At 37.0% G+C, this 17,020-nt stretch overlaps 1 protein-coding gene across 8 annotated transcripts in view; it reads right to left on the minus strand.

Annotated features, from left to right (window-relative positions):
- PDE1A (phosphodiesterase 1A) overlaps positions 1 to 17,020 on the minus strand; it is a 336,045-nt gene that overhangs the window by 51,611 nt on the left and 267,414 nt on the right. For all 8 annotated transcript variants that reach the window (XM_025460409.3, XM_025460404.3, XM_025460403.3 and 5 more), the window contains 3 exons: positions 15,824 to 15,940; positions 14,786 to 14,926; positions 6,022 to 6,122 (listed from right to left, as the gene is read on the minus strand). In XM_025460409.3, the coding sequence (XP_025316194.1) occupies positions 6,022 to 6,122; positions 14,786 to 14,926; positions 15,824 to 15,940 (359 nt within the window). The remainder of the gene's footprint in view (positions 1 to 6,021; positions 6,123 to 14,785; positions 14,927 to 15,823; positions 15,941 to 17,020) is intronic.

The raw sequence follows: 17,020 nt of genomic DNA on the forward strand, positions 1-17,020 counted from the left end.
GAGGCAGAAGGAGAAGCAGGCTCCATGCAGGAAACCCAACGTGGGACTCGATCCCATGTCTCCAGTACCAGGCCCTGGGCTGAAGGCAGCGCTAAACCGCTGAGCCACCCAGGCCGCCACAGTTTTGCATTTTATATTTAGGTCTATCCATTTTGAGTTTTTGTGAGGAGAATAAGGTCTGTGTCTAGATTTTTTTTTTTTTTTGCATATTCAGTAGTTTCAAATCCATTTGTTGAAGAAACTAGATTATCTTTGGTCTATTGCATTGCCTTTGCACCTTTATCAAAGATCAGTTGAGTATATTTTTTATGTGTCTATTTCTGGGCTCTGTTCCATTGATCTATTTGCCTATTCTTTTACTAATACCACATTATCTTGACTACTGTAGCTTTATACTGAGTCTAGAAGTTAGTATCAATTCTCCAACTCTGTTCTTCTCTTTCTGTAATGTGTTGGCTGTTCTGGCTCTTTTGCCTTTCCATGTAAATTTTAAATCCACTTGTCAATATCCAAAAAATAATTTGCTGGGAGTTTGACTGGGGTGGCACTGAATCTGTAGATCAAGTTAAAAAGAACTGAACATATTGACAATCTCCCTACCATGAACATAGAATATCCCTCCATTGATTTAGTTCTTTGAATTCCATCAACAGATTTTTATAGTATTCCTGATAAACATCTCATACATATTTTGTTAGATTTATACCTAAGCTTCTCAGTTTTTTTTGCTGCTAATGTAAATGACATTGTGATTTTAACTTCAAATTCTACTTGTCCCTTACTGGCATATACAAAAGTGACTAAATTTTGTGTGCTAACCTTATAGCCTGCAAACTTGCTATATAGTTGCTTATTAGTTCTAGAAGCTTTTTGTCAATTCTTTTGGATTTTTTATATAGACTATCAGATAACCTGTGAACAAAGACAGTTTCTTTCCCAATCTCTACACCTTTTATTTCCTTTCCTTGTCTTATTGCACTAAGACTTTCACTATGATGTTAAAATAAAAACGTGGTGAGAGAGAACGTCCTTGCCTTGTTCCTGACGTTAGTGGAAAAGCCTCAAGTTTCTCACTGTTCAGGGTGATGCTAGTTGTCAGTTTTTCATAGATCTTTATCAAGTTGAGAAAGGTCTCCTTTATTCTTAGTTTGCTGAACATTTTTATCATGAACGGTGTTAAATTTTGCCAAATGTCTTTTCTGCATTTTTATATGATCATGTGTTTTTTTTTTCTTCTTTAGCATGTCAATATGATGATTTCCTTAATTGATTTTGAATGTTGACCTTGGGGATAAATCCCATTTGGTCAGTGTTTAGTTTCCTTTTCAGTATCATAGTTTGAATATACTTAGGCCTTTTCCTTATAATTTGTAATCCCAGTAACTGTGAGATAATCTAGATATGCCCAACAGAGAAAACAAAATTACCTGATACCCTCATTCAATTACTGAATGAATCAACCCCTCTGTGGATGAATCAACCCATCCAGATAGCTGATTACCAACTATTTCGTATTCCCTTGGACTAAAATTACTTTGGATGGAGGGTGGAGGGAATGATGAAAATCATTTAATCTATTTATGATTTTAGTTTTTTTTTCTCCCTTATAATGCTATGATTCAATTTGAATATTTAGATCTTGCAGCATTAAATTAACTCAGAAAACCTTTAAAAAAAAACCACAAAATTTAAAATATGTGTTTTACCACCAATTTATAGTGAACATTATATTTTAAAGTGATGGATTCGTCAAGAGAAGTTTTTTGTTTTTCACCTGTCCATATTTTCACATCATTTGATCAAATAAACTACTTCAAGTAGTATTATTGAACTTGGTATTCTAGCATAAAGTATGAACTATGCCAAGCATTCTCAGATGTGTATAATGGAGCCCTGGCTTCTTCCTCTGTCCTTTTAGGACCAGATGATTTTGCAAGTGTGGAATGGAAGCAGGATCTTTATGTTTAATGTATTATAATGATAAACCCACCCATGTAAGTTGCCAGGTTGAAGGTAGACTGCAAAAATAGCAAAAGGAAAGTCAAGTTAAAACCTGTGCAACTTTGCTTCCACTTGCCCCAATGTCTAGACTCTTCATTATTCCTTCCTTGTGGTAGATGTATACTCTGTCAGCACTAAAACCACCTCACGAAGAGGTTCTGTTTTAGGGCTTTATTTATAGTCAGTAGCACTAGTTACAGAACTGACTTTACTCTGAATGTTTTACCAAAGAGGAGGCAAGGATAAATAAAAGAAAGAACCAAAGAAATCTGCTTTCTGTTGCAAGCAACCTATTTTAGATCTGTATCTAATAATCTACCAAATAATCCGAACTTTATTGTTCATCCAACATAGGGAAAATGACCTAGCAGACAGAACAATTACTTCATCTTTTGTTTCTAGAACTATCATAAAAGCCAAAAAACATATGTAGTTAGCTAATGGTATATAATTCCAAAATAGATTTTCTTTTAACCTCAACCATGGCCTAAAAATTCTTTAACCAATAATCATAACTCAGTTTACAGAAAAGTACACCTGCAAACCTTAAGAGAGAACTGATCATATCTTGCTCAAGTATCTCCAGAAGTTCATTCATATTGTGGGAAAAACTAACTTGAAAATCACATATCGTTTGTTTCATATGGCCTCAAATCCACCCATGGCAGCATAATCACATGACATGGCTACAAGTATCACTGTCTTTTACTATCAGCAGCCAGCAAAGATGCATCTCTTGGAACCAGATTTAATTGTAGCCAACTATTATGATTTTGTTTCATAAATCCAATAAGATTCTGAGAATATAGCATGGTCTTAATGTTTGAGATGGTCTTTGACTGCTAAGAAAAGAATAGAACTCTAAGCAACATTCAGTATCCATGGTAACACGTAGCTCAGTCTTTTTACAAAAAAAATATTTCCATTTATTTACACTTTCAAGGATTTCATAAATTATAATATCTGTATTAAACTGAAATCTAGCATTGCACTGTGTTCTAAATTATTTTTTTAGTCTGCATTCTCCAGTATATAGTCTCCCACATTAGAAATGCATTCTAAATCCCAGAAACAGCAAATAACAAAACATACAATAGAATTATTGATACTAGTAACATAAGACCTAATTTTTTTCTTGGACAAAATGTAAAGGTGATAGAGTTTTAAAAGCACATTACATTCTTACATTTGTGGTCAGTACAACATTTTTGTTCATAGAATTTTCAAATTCTTGTATAATTAATCCTTTAAGTTGATCCTGGTAGGCAATTTAGAAGAAAATAAATAAAATACTAGACCTTTTCTCCACTTTCTATACACAGTTTCCTAATGTAAAATTGGGGGAGAAATGAATTATTCCTCTTTCCTCTCCTCCTTCTTTACTTTCTCTTCTTCCACCTTTTCCTTTTTTCTCCATTTCCTTCTCCTTCACTGCAGGAGAAGGCCAGTCCATTGCCTTCACTTTGCAAAGTAGAAACAACAAGAAGTGTTCTTTGGTTCCAAATCACTTGCTCCCTTCTCCACCTCCTAAAACTGTTGTCCTATACAGGGCCCAGCTCAGTAATGAGCAGTCTTTAATTAAAATCTCACTCAGTATGGATTCAGTGGATGTAGAAGAGTCTCCAACAAGCAAAACTGATCTATACAGTCTACCTTTGCTACAATGTTTGACACAAAAAGTGGAACAAGTCTCTCTACTCTCCAAATGTATAGGCTAATAACATTCCCTTCCACATGACCAGACCTCCAGGTCTGCCTTTTCCCTTCATTGTTCTGTCAATCTTGGGAACTTCAGGACACACAGATGCCTTCCTCAATACTTCACTGCTGGAATTTCAACTCTTCTTCTGTCTCCATCAAGGGGCCATATTATCTAAGCCCATCCCATTTCAGGCTATAGAAGACTAGAACTCTCCAGCATCTGCCTTGGTCATGAGGTTAGGGTTGTATGAGCAGACTGGATTGAGACTGTCCCTCTTCTCAGCTTCTCAATTCTGCACTGCCATCAGCTGGCTGTGTGCATACAGAGAGGTTGTTTAGCCTCTTGAGGTCTTTGTTTTCTCTACTTAGGCTGTGAGGGCTTGACTAGATGATCCATACATAATGTGGCTCTCTGTCACTTCAGTCACTAAAAGCTCTAAAAACGTCTAATCTTTTAATAAAATATTCTTACGTGCCCCACATTTTTAAATGTAAAGTAATTTCCCACAGCTGCAAAATCAGTTGTTGGAAACATTGCTATTAAAAAGCAAATGGACAGACCATACGAAAACCTGCACATGAATGTTTCTAGCCCCTTTATTCGTAACCTTTATTCCAAAATTTGAAGTAACTAAGATATCCTTCATACATGAACAAGGAAACAAACTCTGTCCCTTCCATACAATGGAATATCATTCACCAATGAAAACAAATGAGCTATCAAGCCATGAAAAGACATCAAGGAACCTTAAATGCATATTATTAAGTGAAAGGAGCCAGTCTGAGAAGGCTTCCTATTGTATAATTTCAACTATATGACATTTTTGAAAAGGTAAAACCAAAGACACTAACAAGACCAGTGGTTGTCAGGTGTAAAGGGGTGGGGAGGGAGGAAGGGATGAACAGGTGAAGCACAGGGGATTTTAGGGAAGTGAACCTATTATGTACGATATATAACGGTGGATATATGGCATTATACATTTGTAAAATCCATGCAATGTGTACCACAAAGACTAGACTCTCATGTGTAGATGGGCTTTAGTTAATAATGTGTCAATAGTGGTTCATTAATTATAATAAAGGTAACCATACTGATGCAAGATGTTAACAGGGGCAACTGTAGGGGTGGGGAAAGAAAGAACATGGGAACTATGTACTTCATGTTCAGTTTTTCTATAAATCTAAAACTGCTCTAAGAAATGAAGTCTAGTAATTAAAAAAAGAAAAAAAATTAGTTTTCTCTTAATAGGACTAGAGGGTTCTACAGTAGTTCCAGAGAAACATTACATCCAGAGAAACTTACATCTCCATCTCAAGCATCTCTGACTTGTGAAAGACTCAGAGAAATGCCAGGATCCTATGTATAGAAAGTCAGATCATGATGAGTCCCAGACACATTCTGCCTCCCAGGCCCTGAGATCTCTGTGCAACCAAAAAAGAGCACAGAGCAGCTTTCTCTTATGAAATGAATTATGTCTCCCCAAAATTTATATGTTGAGGTCCTCATGCCTTGTACCTCCGAAGATGACCGTATTTGGAGATATGGCTTTTAAAAGAGGTAATTAAAGTTAAACAAGGTCATAAGGGTGTAGCCTAATCCATTATGGCTGATATTCTCATAAGAAGAGGGAGCAATACCAGGAATGTGTACCTACAGGGAAAAGGCCATGTGAAGACAGTGAGAAGATGGCCTTCTGCAGGAACCAAACCTGCTGACACTTCTTGGACTTCTAGACTTCAGAACTGTGAACATTTCTGTTATTTACACCACTCATCTGTGATTTTGGGAAAAGAGCCCTAGCAGACAGATACATCTCCACTCTGGTATTTGGATTCTAATACCTGCCATTATTACCATCATTAAAAAAAAAAAAAAAAAACCTCATTTTCTAATTATTTTCAATTTAGCACTTCACACTAACTTGGAAATAAAGTTTCTTTGATTTTTTTTCCAGGAGCACAATTTTATTACTTTCAAATACATAATGATACTAAACTGATGCTTTAAATAATATGTTGTTAAGATTCATCTCAGTCAGTAGATGTCTGACTTGTGTGCTGGTTCAAACTTATGTTCTGGGCAGAGAGAAATTATCTGACACATTTTTACATTCTTTAAATTGCTAAATATGTCACCAAATGCTCATAGAATTTTCTTGATAAATAATTGATTGTAGCTTAAGAAATTTTTCTAGAATCCATTAAAATTGTTATTAGACATCTTCACTGTTATTTTTAAATTTTCTTAAAAATAAGTAATATGTAGAAAAATAGATTTCAAGTTTTAGCTTAGAAAAGTTAGTACTTTATATAGCTTACCTTGTCTGAATATGAAAGTTGTTTGTAGTTCCTGTATGCTCATAATCATGAATGGCAGCGGCAAAGACCATTGCTAAAATTTCCAGTTCAGTGAGCCAGTGCTAGAAAATTAAAGAAAGATACTATCATATTTAGAAAGCAGAAGCCATTTTGTATTTCTACAAGAGATTTCCAGTGCACCCAGTATAAGTAATCATATAAATACATTAAATTATTTTTATTGATTTTATTTTAATGATTATTTTTTAAGATTTTATTTACTTATTCATGAAAGACAAACAGAGAGAGGCAGAGACACAGGCAGAGGGAGAAACAGGTTCCCTGCAGGGAGCCCAATGTGGGACTCAATCCCACGACCCTGGGATCATGACCTGAGCCAAAAGGCAGACACTCACCCACTGAGCCACCCAGGTGCCACATATTTTTATTGATTTTTAAATACATTTTTTCTTCCCATTTCACACCCATTGATGGTGCATAATGAATGTTTCATGAGATCAGTGATTGTTTCATGGCTTGTAAATTCAAAATACAGACCTTATAATGTTCCTTGCCAATCAGAAAAGGACTAATTTTCTATGATTTAAAAGGTAAGCCCTGAGTGGATTTTTGAATTCACAGACTTATGAATTTGGGCTCTCATATAATCAATTACAGCTCAGTAATTTTAATAATTTTTGGCATAAGGGTCCATATACCATTAAGATGTCTCTAGCTAGACTTTTGTAGAAAACTCTTCTATGAGAAGATTTTATACCTAAGAGTTGCAAATACTCACTTTGCTCTTTAGAGAACTGAACTTCACTTTTATATTTAAAGATTTGTAAGAGTTTCTAAGACTTTATCAAATTTCTTCTTCATAACACACATAAACTGTGCAATTAAACTTTTTTTTAAAGATTTATTTATTTACTCCTGGGAGACACACAGAGAGAGAAGCAGAGACATAGGCAGAGGGAGAAGCAGCCTCCCCGCAGCAGGCTCCCATGCGGGACTCGATCCCAGATCTTGGGATCACGCTCTGAGCCAAAGGCAGACGCTCAACCACTGAGCCACCAGGCATCCCTGCAAGTAAACTTAATAATAAAGATAGAACAAGTGTTTTCATATAAAATCCAGACCACTTGCTTCATATCCATTGATCTTTCTGTTATCAATTAATTAGATGGTTTAACCAAATTTCTCTATTTTAAGTCTACTTAGGTAATTTGGTAGTTTATTCATCACTGAAATTTTGCATAACAGTTTTATTATACTGTCCATTATGGTAACCACATGTGACCACTTAAATTGAAAATAAATAAAATTAAGATTAAGTTCATTTTCCCAGGCACAGAAGCTACATTTCAACTGTTCAAAAGTCACATGTAGCAAGTAGTTACCATATGAAACCCTGCAGATGCAGTGTTTCCATCTCACAGAAAGTTCTATTAGATAGAAGTACAAGTAGGTGGTACTTGATGGTGGGAAATGGAGGATCCAAATGATACAGAGCTTGCTTTTAGGAGTCTCATTTCCATGTATTTAAACAATGAACTCATATAAAGCAACAGAAAAATATATTGTAAACTACATGCATACTTCATAAAAGGTCACAAAAAAAAGGTACAATTGAAGGGCAGATAGAATGTCTATTTGGTGGCAGGAATCTTGGAAGAATGAGCAAAGATTAGATTGCCCATTCTACGTGCAGTATTAGGAACAGAGAGATTCTAAATAGAAAGAGCAAATGCAGAATGATACTATAGAGGCCGATATGGAAGTTGAGCTGCCAATAGTACAGTTGTATTGGAGAATTGAGAGGAATGAGAGTGGAGAGTGCAGATCAGATTATGGGAAGAGTTGACAGACTACTTTGATTAAAGCTGATGAATTTGGATTTTGTATGAAATGCAAGAGGGAGCCACTGTAGTAGGTCCAATGAGTCAAAAATGAGAGGCAACAACTGTTAAATTTCCTAATTGATGAAGCCATGATCTTATTAACCTTTGCTCCTCTTCACATAACCTATCATGGTCATCAGCACATAGTCGGAACTTAACATTTGTCTGCTGACTTGAATTTCACTGGTTTTGCTTTAGGAGGAGGTAGTACGGAGTAGTAAATAATCTCTACCATGGATAATCAGACAATTCTGGTTTTAAATCTTTGTTGATCCTTAGGCAAATAAGTTATTTACCCTCTGAGCCACAAGTTCCCATGAAAGAATTTGTGATCATTCCCTGTGGAATTTTTTTTCCCCTGTGGAATTTTAAAAGAAGTTTTTAAGTTAATGTATTCAGCGTGCCTTTCACAAATCTTGTCATACAGTAAAACACAGAAAAAAAATGTCATTTTACTGAACTTATTACCTTAAGTGCACTGTAGAAGGCACTGAGTCTGGAAAATAATAGTGAGCTAACATATCTTTAGTGATTGCAATTCAAGAATAAATGTCTCACAGCTGGAAGACTGAGAAGAAATGATTTTCAGAACCAATGGGAGTTGATATAACTAGCTATTTTGTGTTTATGGGTGCATTTAATTGTGAGTCATTAAAAGGAAGAATGGCCTGTATTATAGACTAAAGTGGGACTGAGCCTCCAATGTCCCCAGTGTGACTGGGAATTAAACACCATGAAATGAATAGCAATTAAAGTCAAACCAGGTTTTGTACCCCCAGAAATTCATTATTTTATATAAAAAAATGATCCTAGAAACAAGTCACCAGTTTTCTTACATATTTCCTATTTTTTCTAAAGATTTTATTTATTGGAGAGAGAGTCCATTTAGGGATGAGGCAGAGGGAGAAGAGAATCTTAAGCAGACTCCAAACTGAGCATGGACCTCAAAATAGGGCTCAACCCCAGGACCCTGAGATTATGACTTGAGCCAAAACCAAGAGTTGGACACTTCACAGACTGTGCCACCCAGTGCCCCATATGTATTTCCTATTGATTATATTTAAGATTTAGAGATTTCACTGTGATTTAAAAAACCCCCGTAACATTCAATATCTGCAATAACATAGAATATGAAGTTGCAATTCTAAAAAAAAATTAGGGCAACAGAGATGGATTTTAATTATAGATTATCTCATAAGTATTTACAAGTATCTTCTTAGCTGTCAAAACTAATTATACTTATTTCTTGTTTTTTGTCTCATTATTCTGCTTCCCATAAATACTACTTCCTCCACAAATCCCTCTTATTTATTGCCACATGATAGCCCTAGGAATTAAGCTTAAATTATAAAATACTCTGAAGAGAGTAAAATGTTGACCTCTCTCACCGAATTCTAAAAGCACATCTATTTCGTATTAGTGAAAGTAGAATTTGGGGCTGATTTTTAGTTCCTTGGTTGTTTACTCGTTTTACATGAGTGCCAAATAGAGAATTCTAACTCAGAAAATGGATGCTTACATTCATGGATTTTGTGTGAATCATGAGAACACGCCAGAGAGAACAAGGCTGAGCCCTGTCCCTCTTCCCTAATAGCACAGTGGTCAGTACATCATCTACTTTCTTCTGATTCCTCATGGGTGACATAAAGGGTTAAAATGAGGAGTCATGATCAGTGCAGACACTGTTCTTCATCTGAACTGCAGTTTGCATTTTGTCTAGAGACACACCCAGGCACACTAACCCTAAAGTGAGCGGTCCTCGAATTACATCAGAGGGACCTGCTGGCTGCCAACGGTAGTTTGTACAAGGACTGAAAGGAGAAAGAAAGGAGAAGGAGCTGACACGGACTGAACATGTTAGTGAACATGGTTGCTGTTTGTTTGTATAATCACCCTATTTTCCACTTATGCGGTAGATGTTTTTATCTTTACTTGGCAGATAACAAAGCTGAATCCTAAAGAATTGAATCAACCTGCCAAAGGTCACATAATTATCAAGAGGCAGAGCAGGAATGCAACCCGTCCAGTGTTTCTCCTCCCTCCGGCGACCACAGTATTCCCTCTACCGATGACAACAGCATCCAGTACTTGAGGGAGACAATATGCAGAACACAGTTTTCTAAGGTTTCAGAAGCAGAATTTCTAGATGATTTAACTGGGTATATTGATGGGTAGAGCCTTTAAGACTTAAGATGTAAATTTTCATATCTGAATTATTCTGTGTGTGTGTGTGTGAGAAAGAGAAAGAGAGAGAAAGTGTATGTGCGTATATAATGTTGGGAGAGTTTCAGGTCAGAAAACAACATTGACCTATTAATTCCTCATGTGTCTAAAACGGCATAATTAACAACTCTTTTAGCTAAATTGTAGGGTTGGACACCTTTTTCTCTATCCCTTTGAACAAGATGACATAGTTTGCTATAACTTATCCAGTATAGAGAGTATTATAATATTAATATTAATATTAATATACTCCAGTATAGAGAGTATAATATTAATATTAATTAATATTAATTTTTATACATATAAAATAATATAGAATAAAAATAAGTTAATAATTAAGATGTCTGTTAATGCCTATTATGTTTCAGGAACTAGGGTAGGTGCATCCATATATGGTGTCATTGACTCTTCACTGTCATCCTACATGGTGGTCAGTATTATTAACTACATATTAATGACAAGAAAACCAAGGTAGTGAGTGAGTGAGCTAGGTCATGGTAGAGCAGAGTTTCAACCCTATGTCTGATTGCCTGGAAAGCCTGCACTCTTTCCACTCTTCTAAACATTGTTGTCTGGAAAGCCATTTGCAAGAACAGAATCACCACATAGTTTGTAGAATAGAAACATATTGGCATATTCTCTGCAGATTGATTGGAGAAAACCTGAGTCATTCCAGAGCGTGGGAGGCTATTTCTGGGTATAGTCAGTGGACTTACAATTTCCAAAAGAAATAGATCTCACGTCATCATTTTTTTCTTCTACTCCTGATATTAGAACACAGTGCCAGGAGCCCTTAAACACAAATGTTCCCTTACCAAGGCCCTAGGATGATTTCAAATTCGGAGAGACATTTGGAGGTGGCTTCGCAGCATCTGGTGAAGCAATTTGCTCCTTAGCAAATGGATTGAGGTACCACACACCACTGTCACCTTGGCACAGGGCTACAAGTTAATTAAGTGTCAAAGGACAGAGAGAGAGACGGACTGGGATCAAGTTTCCTCTGCAGTCTAGTCCCAGGCTGAGGGCATCCCTGTGACATTAACAGACTGAAGGGCAAGAGCTCCATCACAGTCCCTTTCAGGCACTGGTCCTCAGCACATTTTGCAGGTGGCAGGCTGCATTAGTCACAGTTTGGGGCTGCCACCGGACTACTCCATAAATGTCACATGGATAAGACTGTCGTGAAATAACAGGGCATCAACTAAAACAAGAAAGCCAGTGACCCAGTCTTCCCCGTTATCAAATCCGAGGGGTTTCAGCTAAATGAATATTTCTATAATGCATTTTTGTGGTTTCAAAGAACCAACACATTCATCTGTGGGAAAATTAATACTAACCTACCACTGCTTTTTTCATCTGAAGTAAAGCTTGTTAAAATAACTTCCCTAAAGCTACCAAGCGGGCTGTGTAATTTAGTTTTGGCAACATCGTCAATAAATTCATTATTCATTTTGCCTTTCCTCTTACCATCTATCATAAAATTTCTCATTACTCCCTGTAGTTTAAATATATTTTCCTGATCTCGGACAATGACAGTCTTCCACTAGAGGATTTTTTGTAAAGGCCACACTAATAGATGAGTAAAGAGCCCACTGACACGTTGCTGAAGGATGAATCAATTAGAAACCAGTTCCCCCCCCCCCCCCCATGGAACCTGCTAAAGTAGAGTGAAGTTATGTTTATGATTGGTAAGTTACGGACTATGTGATCTTTACTAATGTCAACTTTCTAGCAGTCAGGCCAGGCCAGGCCAGATTTCCCCAGTCTTCCAGAGAAGTTAGGATGGCTTGTTATTCCCGGGAAAGAGTCCTCCTCACAAGTTGGAGGCAAAAGTCACACCGTGGATATGAATTTCTCCTTTTACCAATAATACAGCATCCTTCATCTCTTCTATGTCAACTTCAGAAGAGAAGTTCTGAAGCTGAAATAGGCTTTTATTTGGCTGTCTTTACACTGATAGCAAAAAAAAAAAAAATTACTTAAGCAGAAACATATTTCTAAATGATGGAATTTTGATTACCTCCCCTCATAAAACAGTACATATCTCCTCATTGCATTTCCTAATTAAAGTAGATATTTGATTATCCTGAAGGAGGCATTACTTTTCAGAGCGGCACTTAAATATTTCATTTCTCAGTTAACTTTTTCAAAGCCACAGAATTTAGGAAAGAGGACATGCTACACTTAAAATGAAAACCATCTCACTACTGGATTCAGGACCAAGGCCTTAGAAAGGAAAGAGCAAGTAGCTCTCACCAGGAAGATGTCGAAGTGGCTTTTTTCAAGTGTAACAGCATTTGTGGCTATCAGGAGGCAAAGAGTCAAGAAATAGCTGTGAAAGTCAAGTCTTATAAAACCAAAGGAACTTTAAAAGAATTTCTGTGTGTGTGTGTGTGTGTGTGTGTGCGCGCGCGCTCAGGTGCTAGAAACAGTTATAAAGAAGGCTATGTAACTACTTTCTAAAAGTTTATCAATCTTACAGCTATGGCTTTGAATGCTTGATTTTCTACTTTATAAAAAAAAGATTTTATTTATTTATTTATTTATGAGAGACAAAGAGAGAGAGAGGCAGAGACATAGGCAGAGGGAGAAGCAGGCTCCATGCAGGGAGCCTGATGCGGGACTTGATCCCGGGTCTCCAGGATCCCACCCCGGGCTGAAGGTAGGCGGCGCTGAACTCCTGAGCCACTGGGGCTGCCCTCTACTTTTTTTTTTTTTTTTTTAAGATTTTTATTTATTCAATCATGAGAGACACACACAGAGAGAGAGGCAGAGACGCAGGCAGAGGGAGAAGCAGACTCCATGCAGGGAGCCTGACGCGGGACTGGATCCCGGGTCTCCAGGATCACGCCCTGGGCTGAAGGGGGTGCTAAACCGCTGAGCCACCCGGGCTGCCCTTATTTTCTACTTATTATTGTTAACTTCTACTTCCCTTTACATGTCAAACCAGACTCCTGGAAAGATGAGTGAGTAAGCTTCAACCCAGGACCAAGGAAGTCCCGCCATGATTGCATCTGATCTCAGCCGAGGGGCACAGTTACACCGTAAGTCTGGGATGCCCGTACATATGTCTTACAATAGAAAAACATAAGCTCTGAGGGTGACAACACACACAGTTCATTCAGCCTTCTACAAGGTCACAAGGGGGCCATGCTATTTCATAAGTTAAATTTTTGAGATTTCTTTCTCCCCTAAATAGGACTTAACTCCAGAGCAGGTTACATTACTTTGTAATTTTGTGGTAGAATGTGTATGTCTATTGGATTGGTGGTAAGACTCCAAAAAAATCCTTTATTGAAAGCCTTTATTAAAAATTGATCTGCTAGCCATTAGCCATTATAACTGCCAGCTATGTAAGTGAAGCTCCATGGATGTCCTGCCCACTGATGTCCCCAGATGTCTTCAGCCATGGTTGCTAGCTAATTGTAAATCTATCAACAACCTCAAGTGAGAACCTGCTAGTTGGGACCCTTCTAACTACAGACCCTTGGGAGATATTGATGAGTTGTTGTTTTAAGCCACTAGTTTTAGAGCAGTTTGTTTTGGACAAACAGATCATTGAAACACAGGTTAGAAGTGGGATCTGGGCCCAAGGCATTGGTGGATATGCAACGTTTTGGAGGCAAAGAAAGATGAAGAGGAGTAGATAATTTCTTCAATCATAATATGAGACACTATTGGATGAACCACAGAAAATGGACTGTATGTGTAGTAAACAACACACTATTGTTTCTTGGGGGAAAATAAAATTGTTATGAAAATTTTCTATGTATGATAAAGTTGAAGAATCATGCAACTGTTGTATATTTTCAAGATCTTCAGGATGACATACTGTGGCCCTGGGGCATTGCTTGGGACCAGATTAAGAACGGTCTCTGGTGTGGACAGATGAGGTATTGAGGATCTCTGGGCCCCAGAGAGTATTAGTTACATAGATCGGAGTGCCAGTGACCCAACAGAACATGTGTGTGACTTCTAAAATCAAAATAGTTAGTGCATATTGTGGGATTTGGTGGAGCATTCTATTTACATGCAGTTTATGGCACTGCTTCAGCATAGGCTGACGCATAAAAGAATCAAGAAGGTACCAAGAAATTCCAAGCAGTGTCAGAATTCCTAACATCTACTCAGGTTGTCTCCAGATTGCATTGCTGAGTTAGTCACTGATTCATTCATGTGGAAAGAAGAGGAAGGAGAATTTGGGAAAATTCATAGAAATAATTTCCGAAATCCCTACTAGGATTTGATTGTGATTAGCAATGCAACTAAAGGAGAAAAAGCCACAGAGGTCAGCTTGGGAGAACATGATAATATGAAGAAAGAGCACTGTAGCTTTTATCCCAAGACTTTTTATGTAGGTCATTTTTTTTGGCTGATCCCTACAGGAAAAATAGGTTATGAACAAAAATATTCTAGAGTTCAAATTTTGGGAATTTTGCAGTATATTTGCATTTGCCTCTGGATATCTTTTCACAGAGTTAAAATATTTTTTTGGAAAATGTATATTATGAACAACTCATTAACCCTCATAAATCCAAAAGATCATTTCTTACAATACTTCTATGGGCATTAAAGGGACAATGGCAACGTAAAAGAAAGGAATTTGATATGCCAAACTATTCCAAACTAACAGACTTCAGTTACAAAAACTTTCTTACCATGATACCTGTATGAAGCATTATGTAGTGCACAGTTTGCGTGACATCAGCTGCATGAATCAAATTGTGATAAGGATTTTTGTACTTGCTGTAACCAACTTCTAAAGCTTCTGCAAAGGAAATTAGGCAAGAAACAGGAATCTGCGAAAAGTAATAATTATGATTATATTTTGACCAAAATAGTAGCACTAAATCAACATGAGCACAACAATGTTTGGGATAGGACACAAATATGAGTCAGATGTGAGCAGTAGGTTCTTGAAGTTAAATGTAGGTTGTTCTGAAAAACTGTTTTATTAACCTGTTAGCTTTTAATCCTGAGAAAGATTGCAACCTCCGGGTCTTTGACTAAGATAGATGAAATAACAATCTTACCCATAAAAAAAAAAAAAAAAAAAAAAATCTTACCCATACTGTCATCTTTAAATGTTTATATTTTCCAGAGCCAAGACAGAAGGCTAGTTCTTAAAAGGGTAAAGTTCCCAATTACAGTTGGGAAGTTTAGTTTTTCTATCTGTAATACAAGGGATTAAAATAAATGACCTCCCAGTACCTTCTAGCTCAAAAAGGCCATGATCCCATTGGTAATGAGGAAAGGTACACCTTGCAGAGTGCTCAAAAATCTGGATCAAATCTGTTGCTTAAGTGGCTCTAAATGAAATTAATTAGAAGCTCTTTCATCTCAGTTTAAGAAAAGCTACCAATAAAGGTTCATTCTGTGTTTGGGAAACAAAGATTATATTAAAACAAAAACAAAAACACAGCTCCCAATCTCTACATGACTGTTCTGTGAGTAATTCAGGGGGATGTTGTATCTTGTTGGAATGGGGCTACCATGGCCCCATGATATCCGTGTGGAAATATGTCAATGAGTCATGGAAAATAGCTACACCGTGTGGTGAACTCATCCCCCTAGGCCTGGGACCTGCCGACTAGAAACATGAAATGCACTGATTGATGACTTGATGGCTCTGCATTTTAATTCTTACTCAGATAACTAATTCTAGGAGCATTTTACTTTTGTTCCATGTTTCTGACCTTGAAACGATTGATAAGATCATATCTGGTAAACAGTTCATAAATCATAAACTTCAGACTGTGTTCTCCACTTGCTTCATTTAAGGCAAATACGTCAAAAGACCATTTATCAACGTCCTGTAAGAAGAAAAAAGGAGTAAATACTTTAGATGACAATATTATAGAGTTGTTTCTTTCTATAAAAAATTCTTGGAAAGATCAAGAATTGTAGATTCAGCAGGTCACATTTCAATTTAGAACATCAGGGTATATTTTCCCCAGTGTCTGCGATGACAAGAGGCACTTAGTATCCCTGGGTTTACAAAAGTGAGGCCATACCATGTGCTGTAAGTGCTAAAATCTTCCCTTAATCCCAGAGTTATCAAACTGGATGTAATAAACCCCATAACACTGTAATACTGATCTCATTCTCCATCTCTCTTCAAATCCACCCCAAAAATCACTTTCCCAGAGTGGGCTTCATTTTGAGGTAGAATTACAGGTATGCAGGTGATGTCAATGTCAGTGGAGCTATAGGGGAAAGCGGTTCCAGCTTCTTTTTTCCCAACCACCACCTTCTACATGGCTTGAAATTCCACTCTAAGAGTTAGTCCTTGGATTTAAAGCTTTGATATTTTATGTCTTCTTTTAAGATGCAATTACCCTAGAAAGATAGAGGACTACCTTATTCCTCACTCTAACCTTGGCTGATTCATTTATACTTTCCTCCAGGGACAGAGGGAAAGGGAAAGGAAGTGAGGCCTTTGATTGAGGAGAGGGAGGAAGAAAGTAATTACAGCATTTCAGGTGATTCCCTAGGGAAGTGGGCAGGTCTGTAGGGAAAGGAGTACATACCCTTGGAAAAACTCCACTGACAGTGGGAGGAGAGAAAGCAATGAGCAAGTATGCCAAACCATTCCAGCTACCTCATGACTTTTTGCTTTAGGTAAGGCCAGGATGAAATCTTGCAGAGAGGTTCATAAAATGGACTTGTAACAGTGATATCAACCCTATATACTAAAGAGGTTTTAATATAAAATTTTAATTGCTAAAATTTTAAAAATTTAAAGAAATAACAACAGTAAATTGTAAGGATTATTAGAAACTACTAGCAAAGTGTATGTTTACATACACATAGCAGGTTTAGTACTGGGTAGGCAACCTTAAGACTGTGCATTAATTTTTAATTTGAGCTGAGATTATTTAGAACTTCGTTCA

The sequence above is a fragment of the Canis lupus genome, chromosome 36 (genome assembly GCF_003254725.2).
Source record: "Canis lupus dingo isolate Sandy chromosome 36, ASM325472v2, whole genome shotgun sequence".
In the NCBI taxonomy this organism is placed as follows: Eukaryota; Metazoa; Chordata; class Mammalia; order Carnivora; family Canidae; genus Canis; species Canis lupus.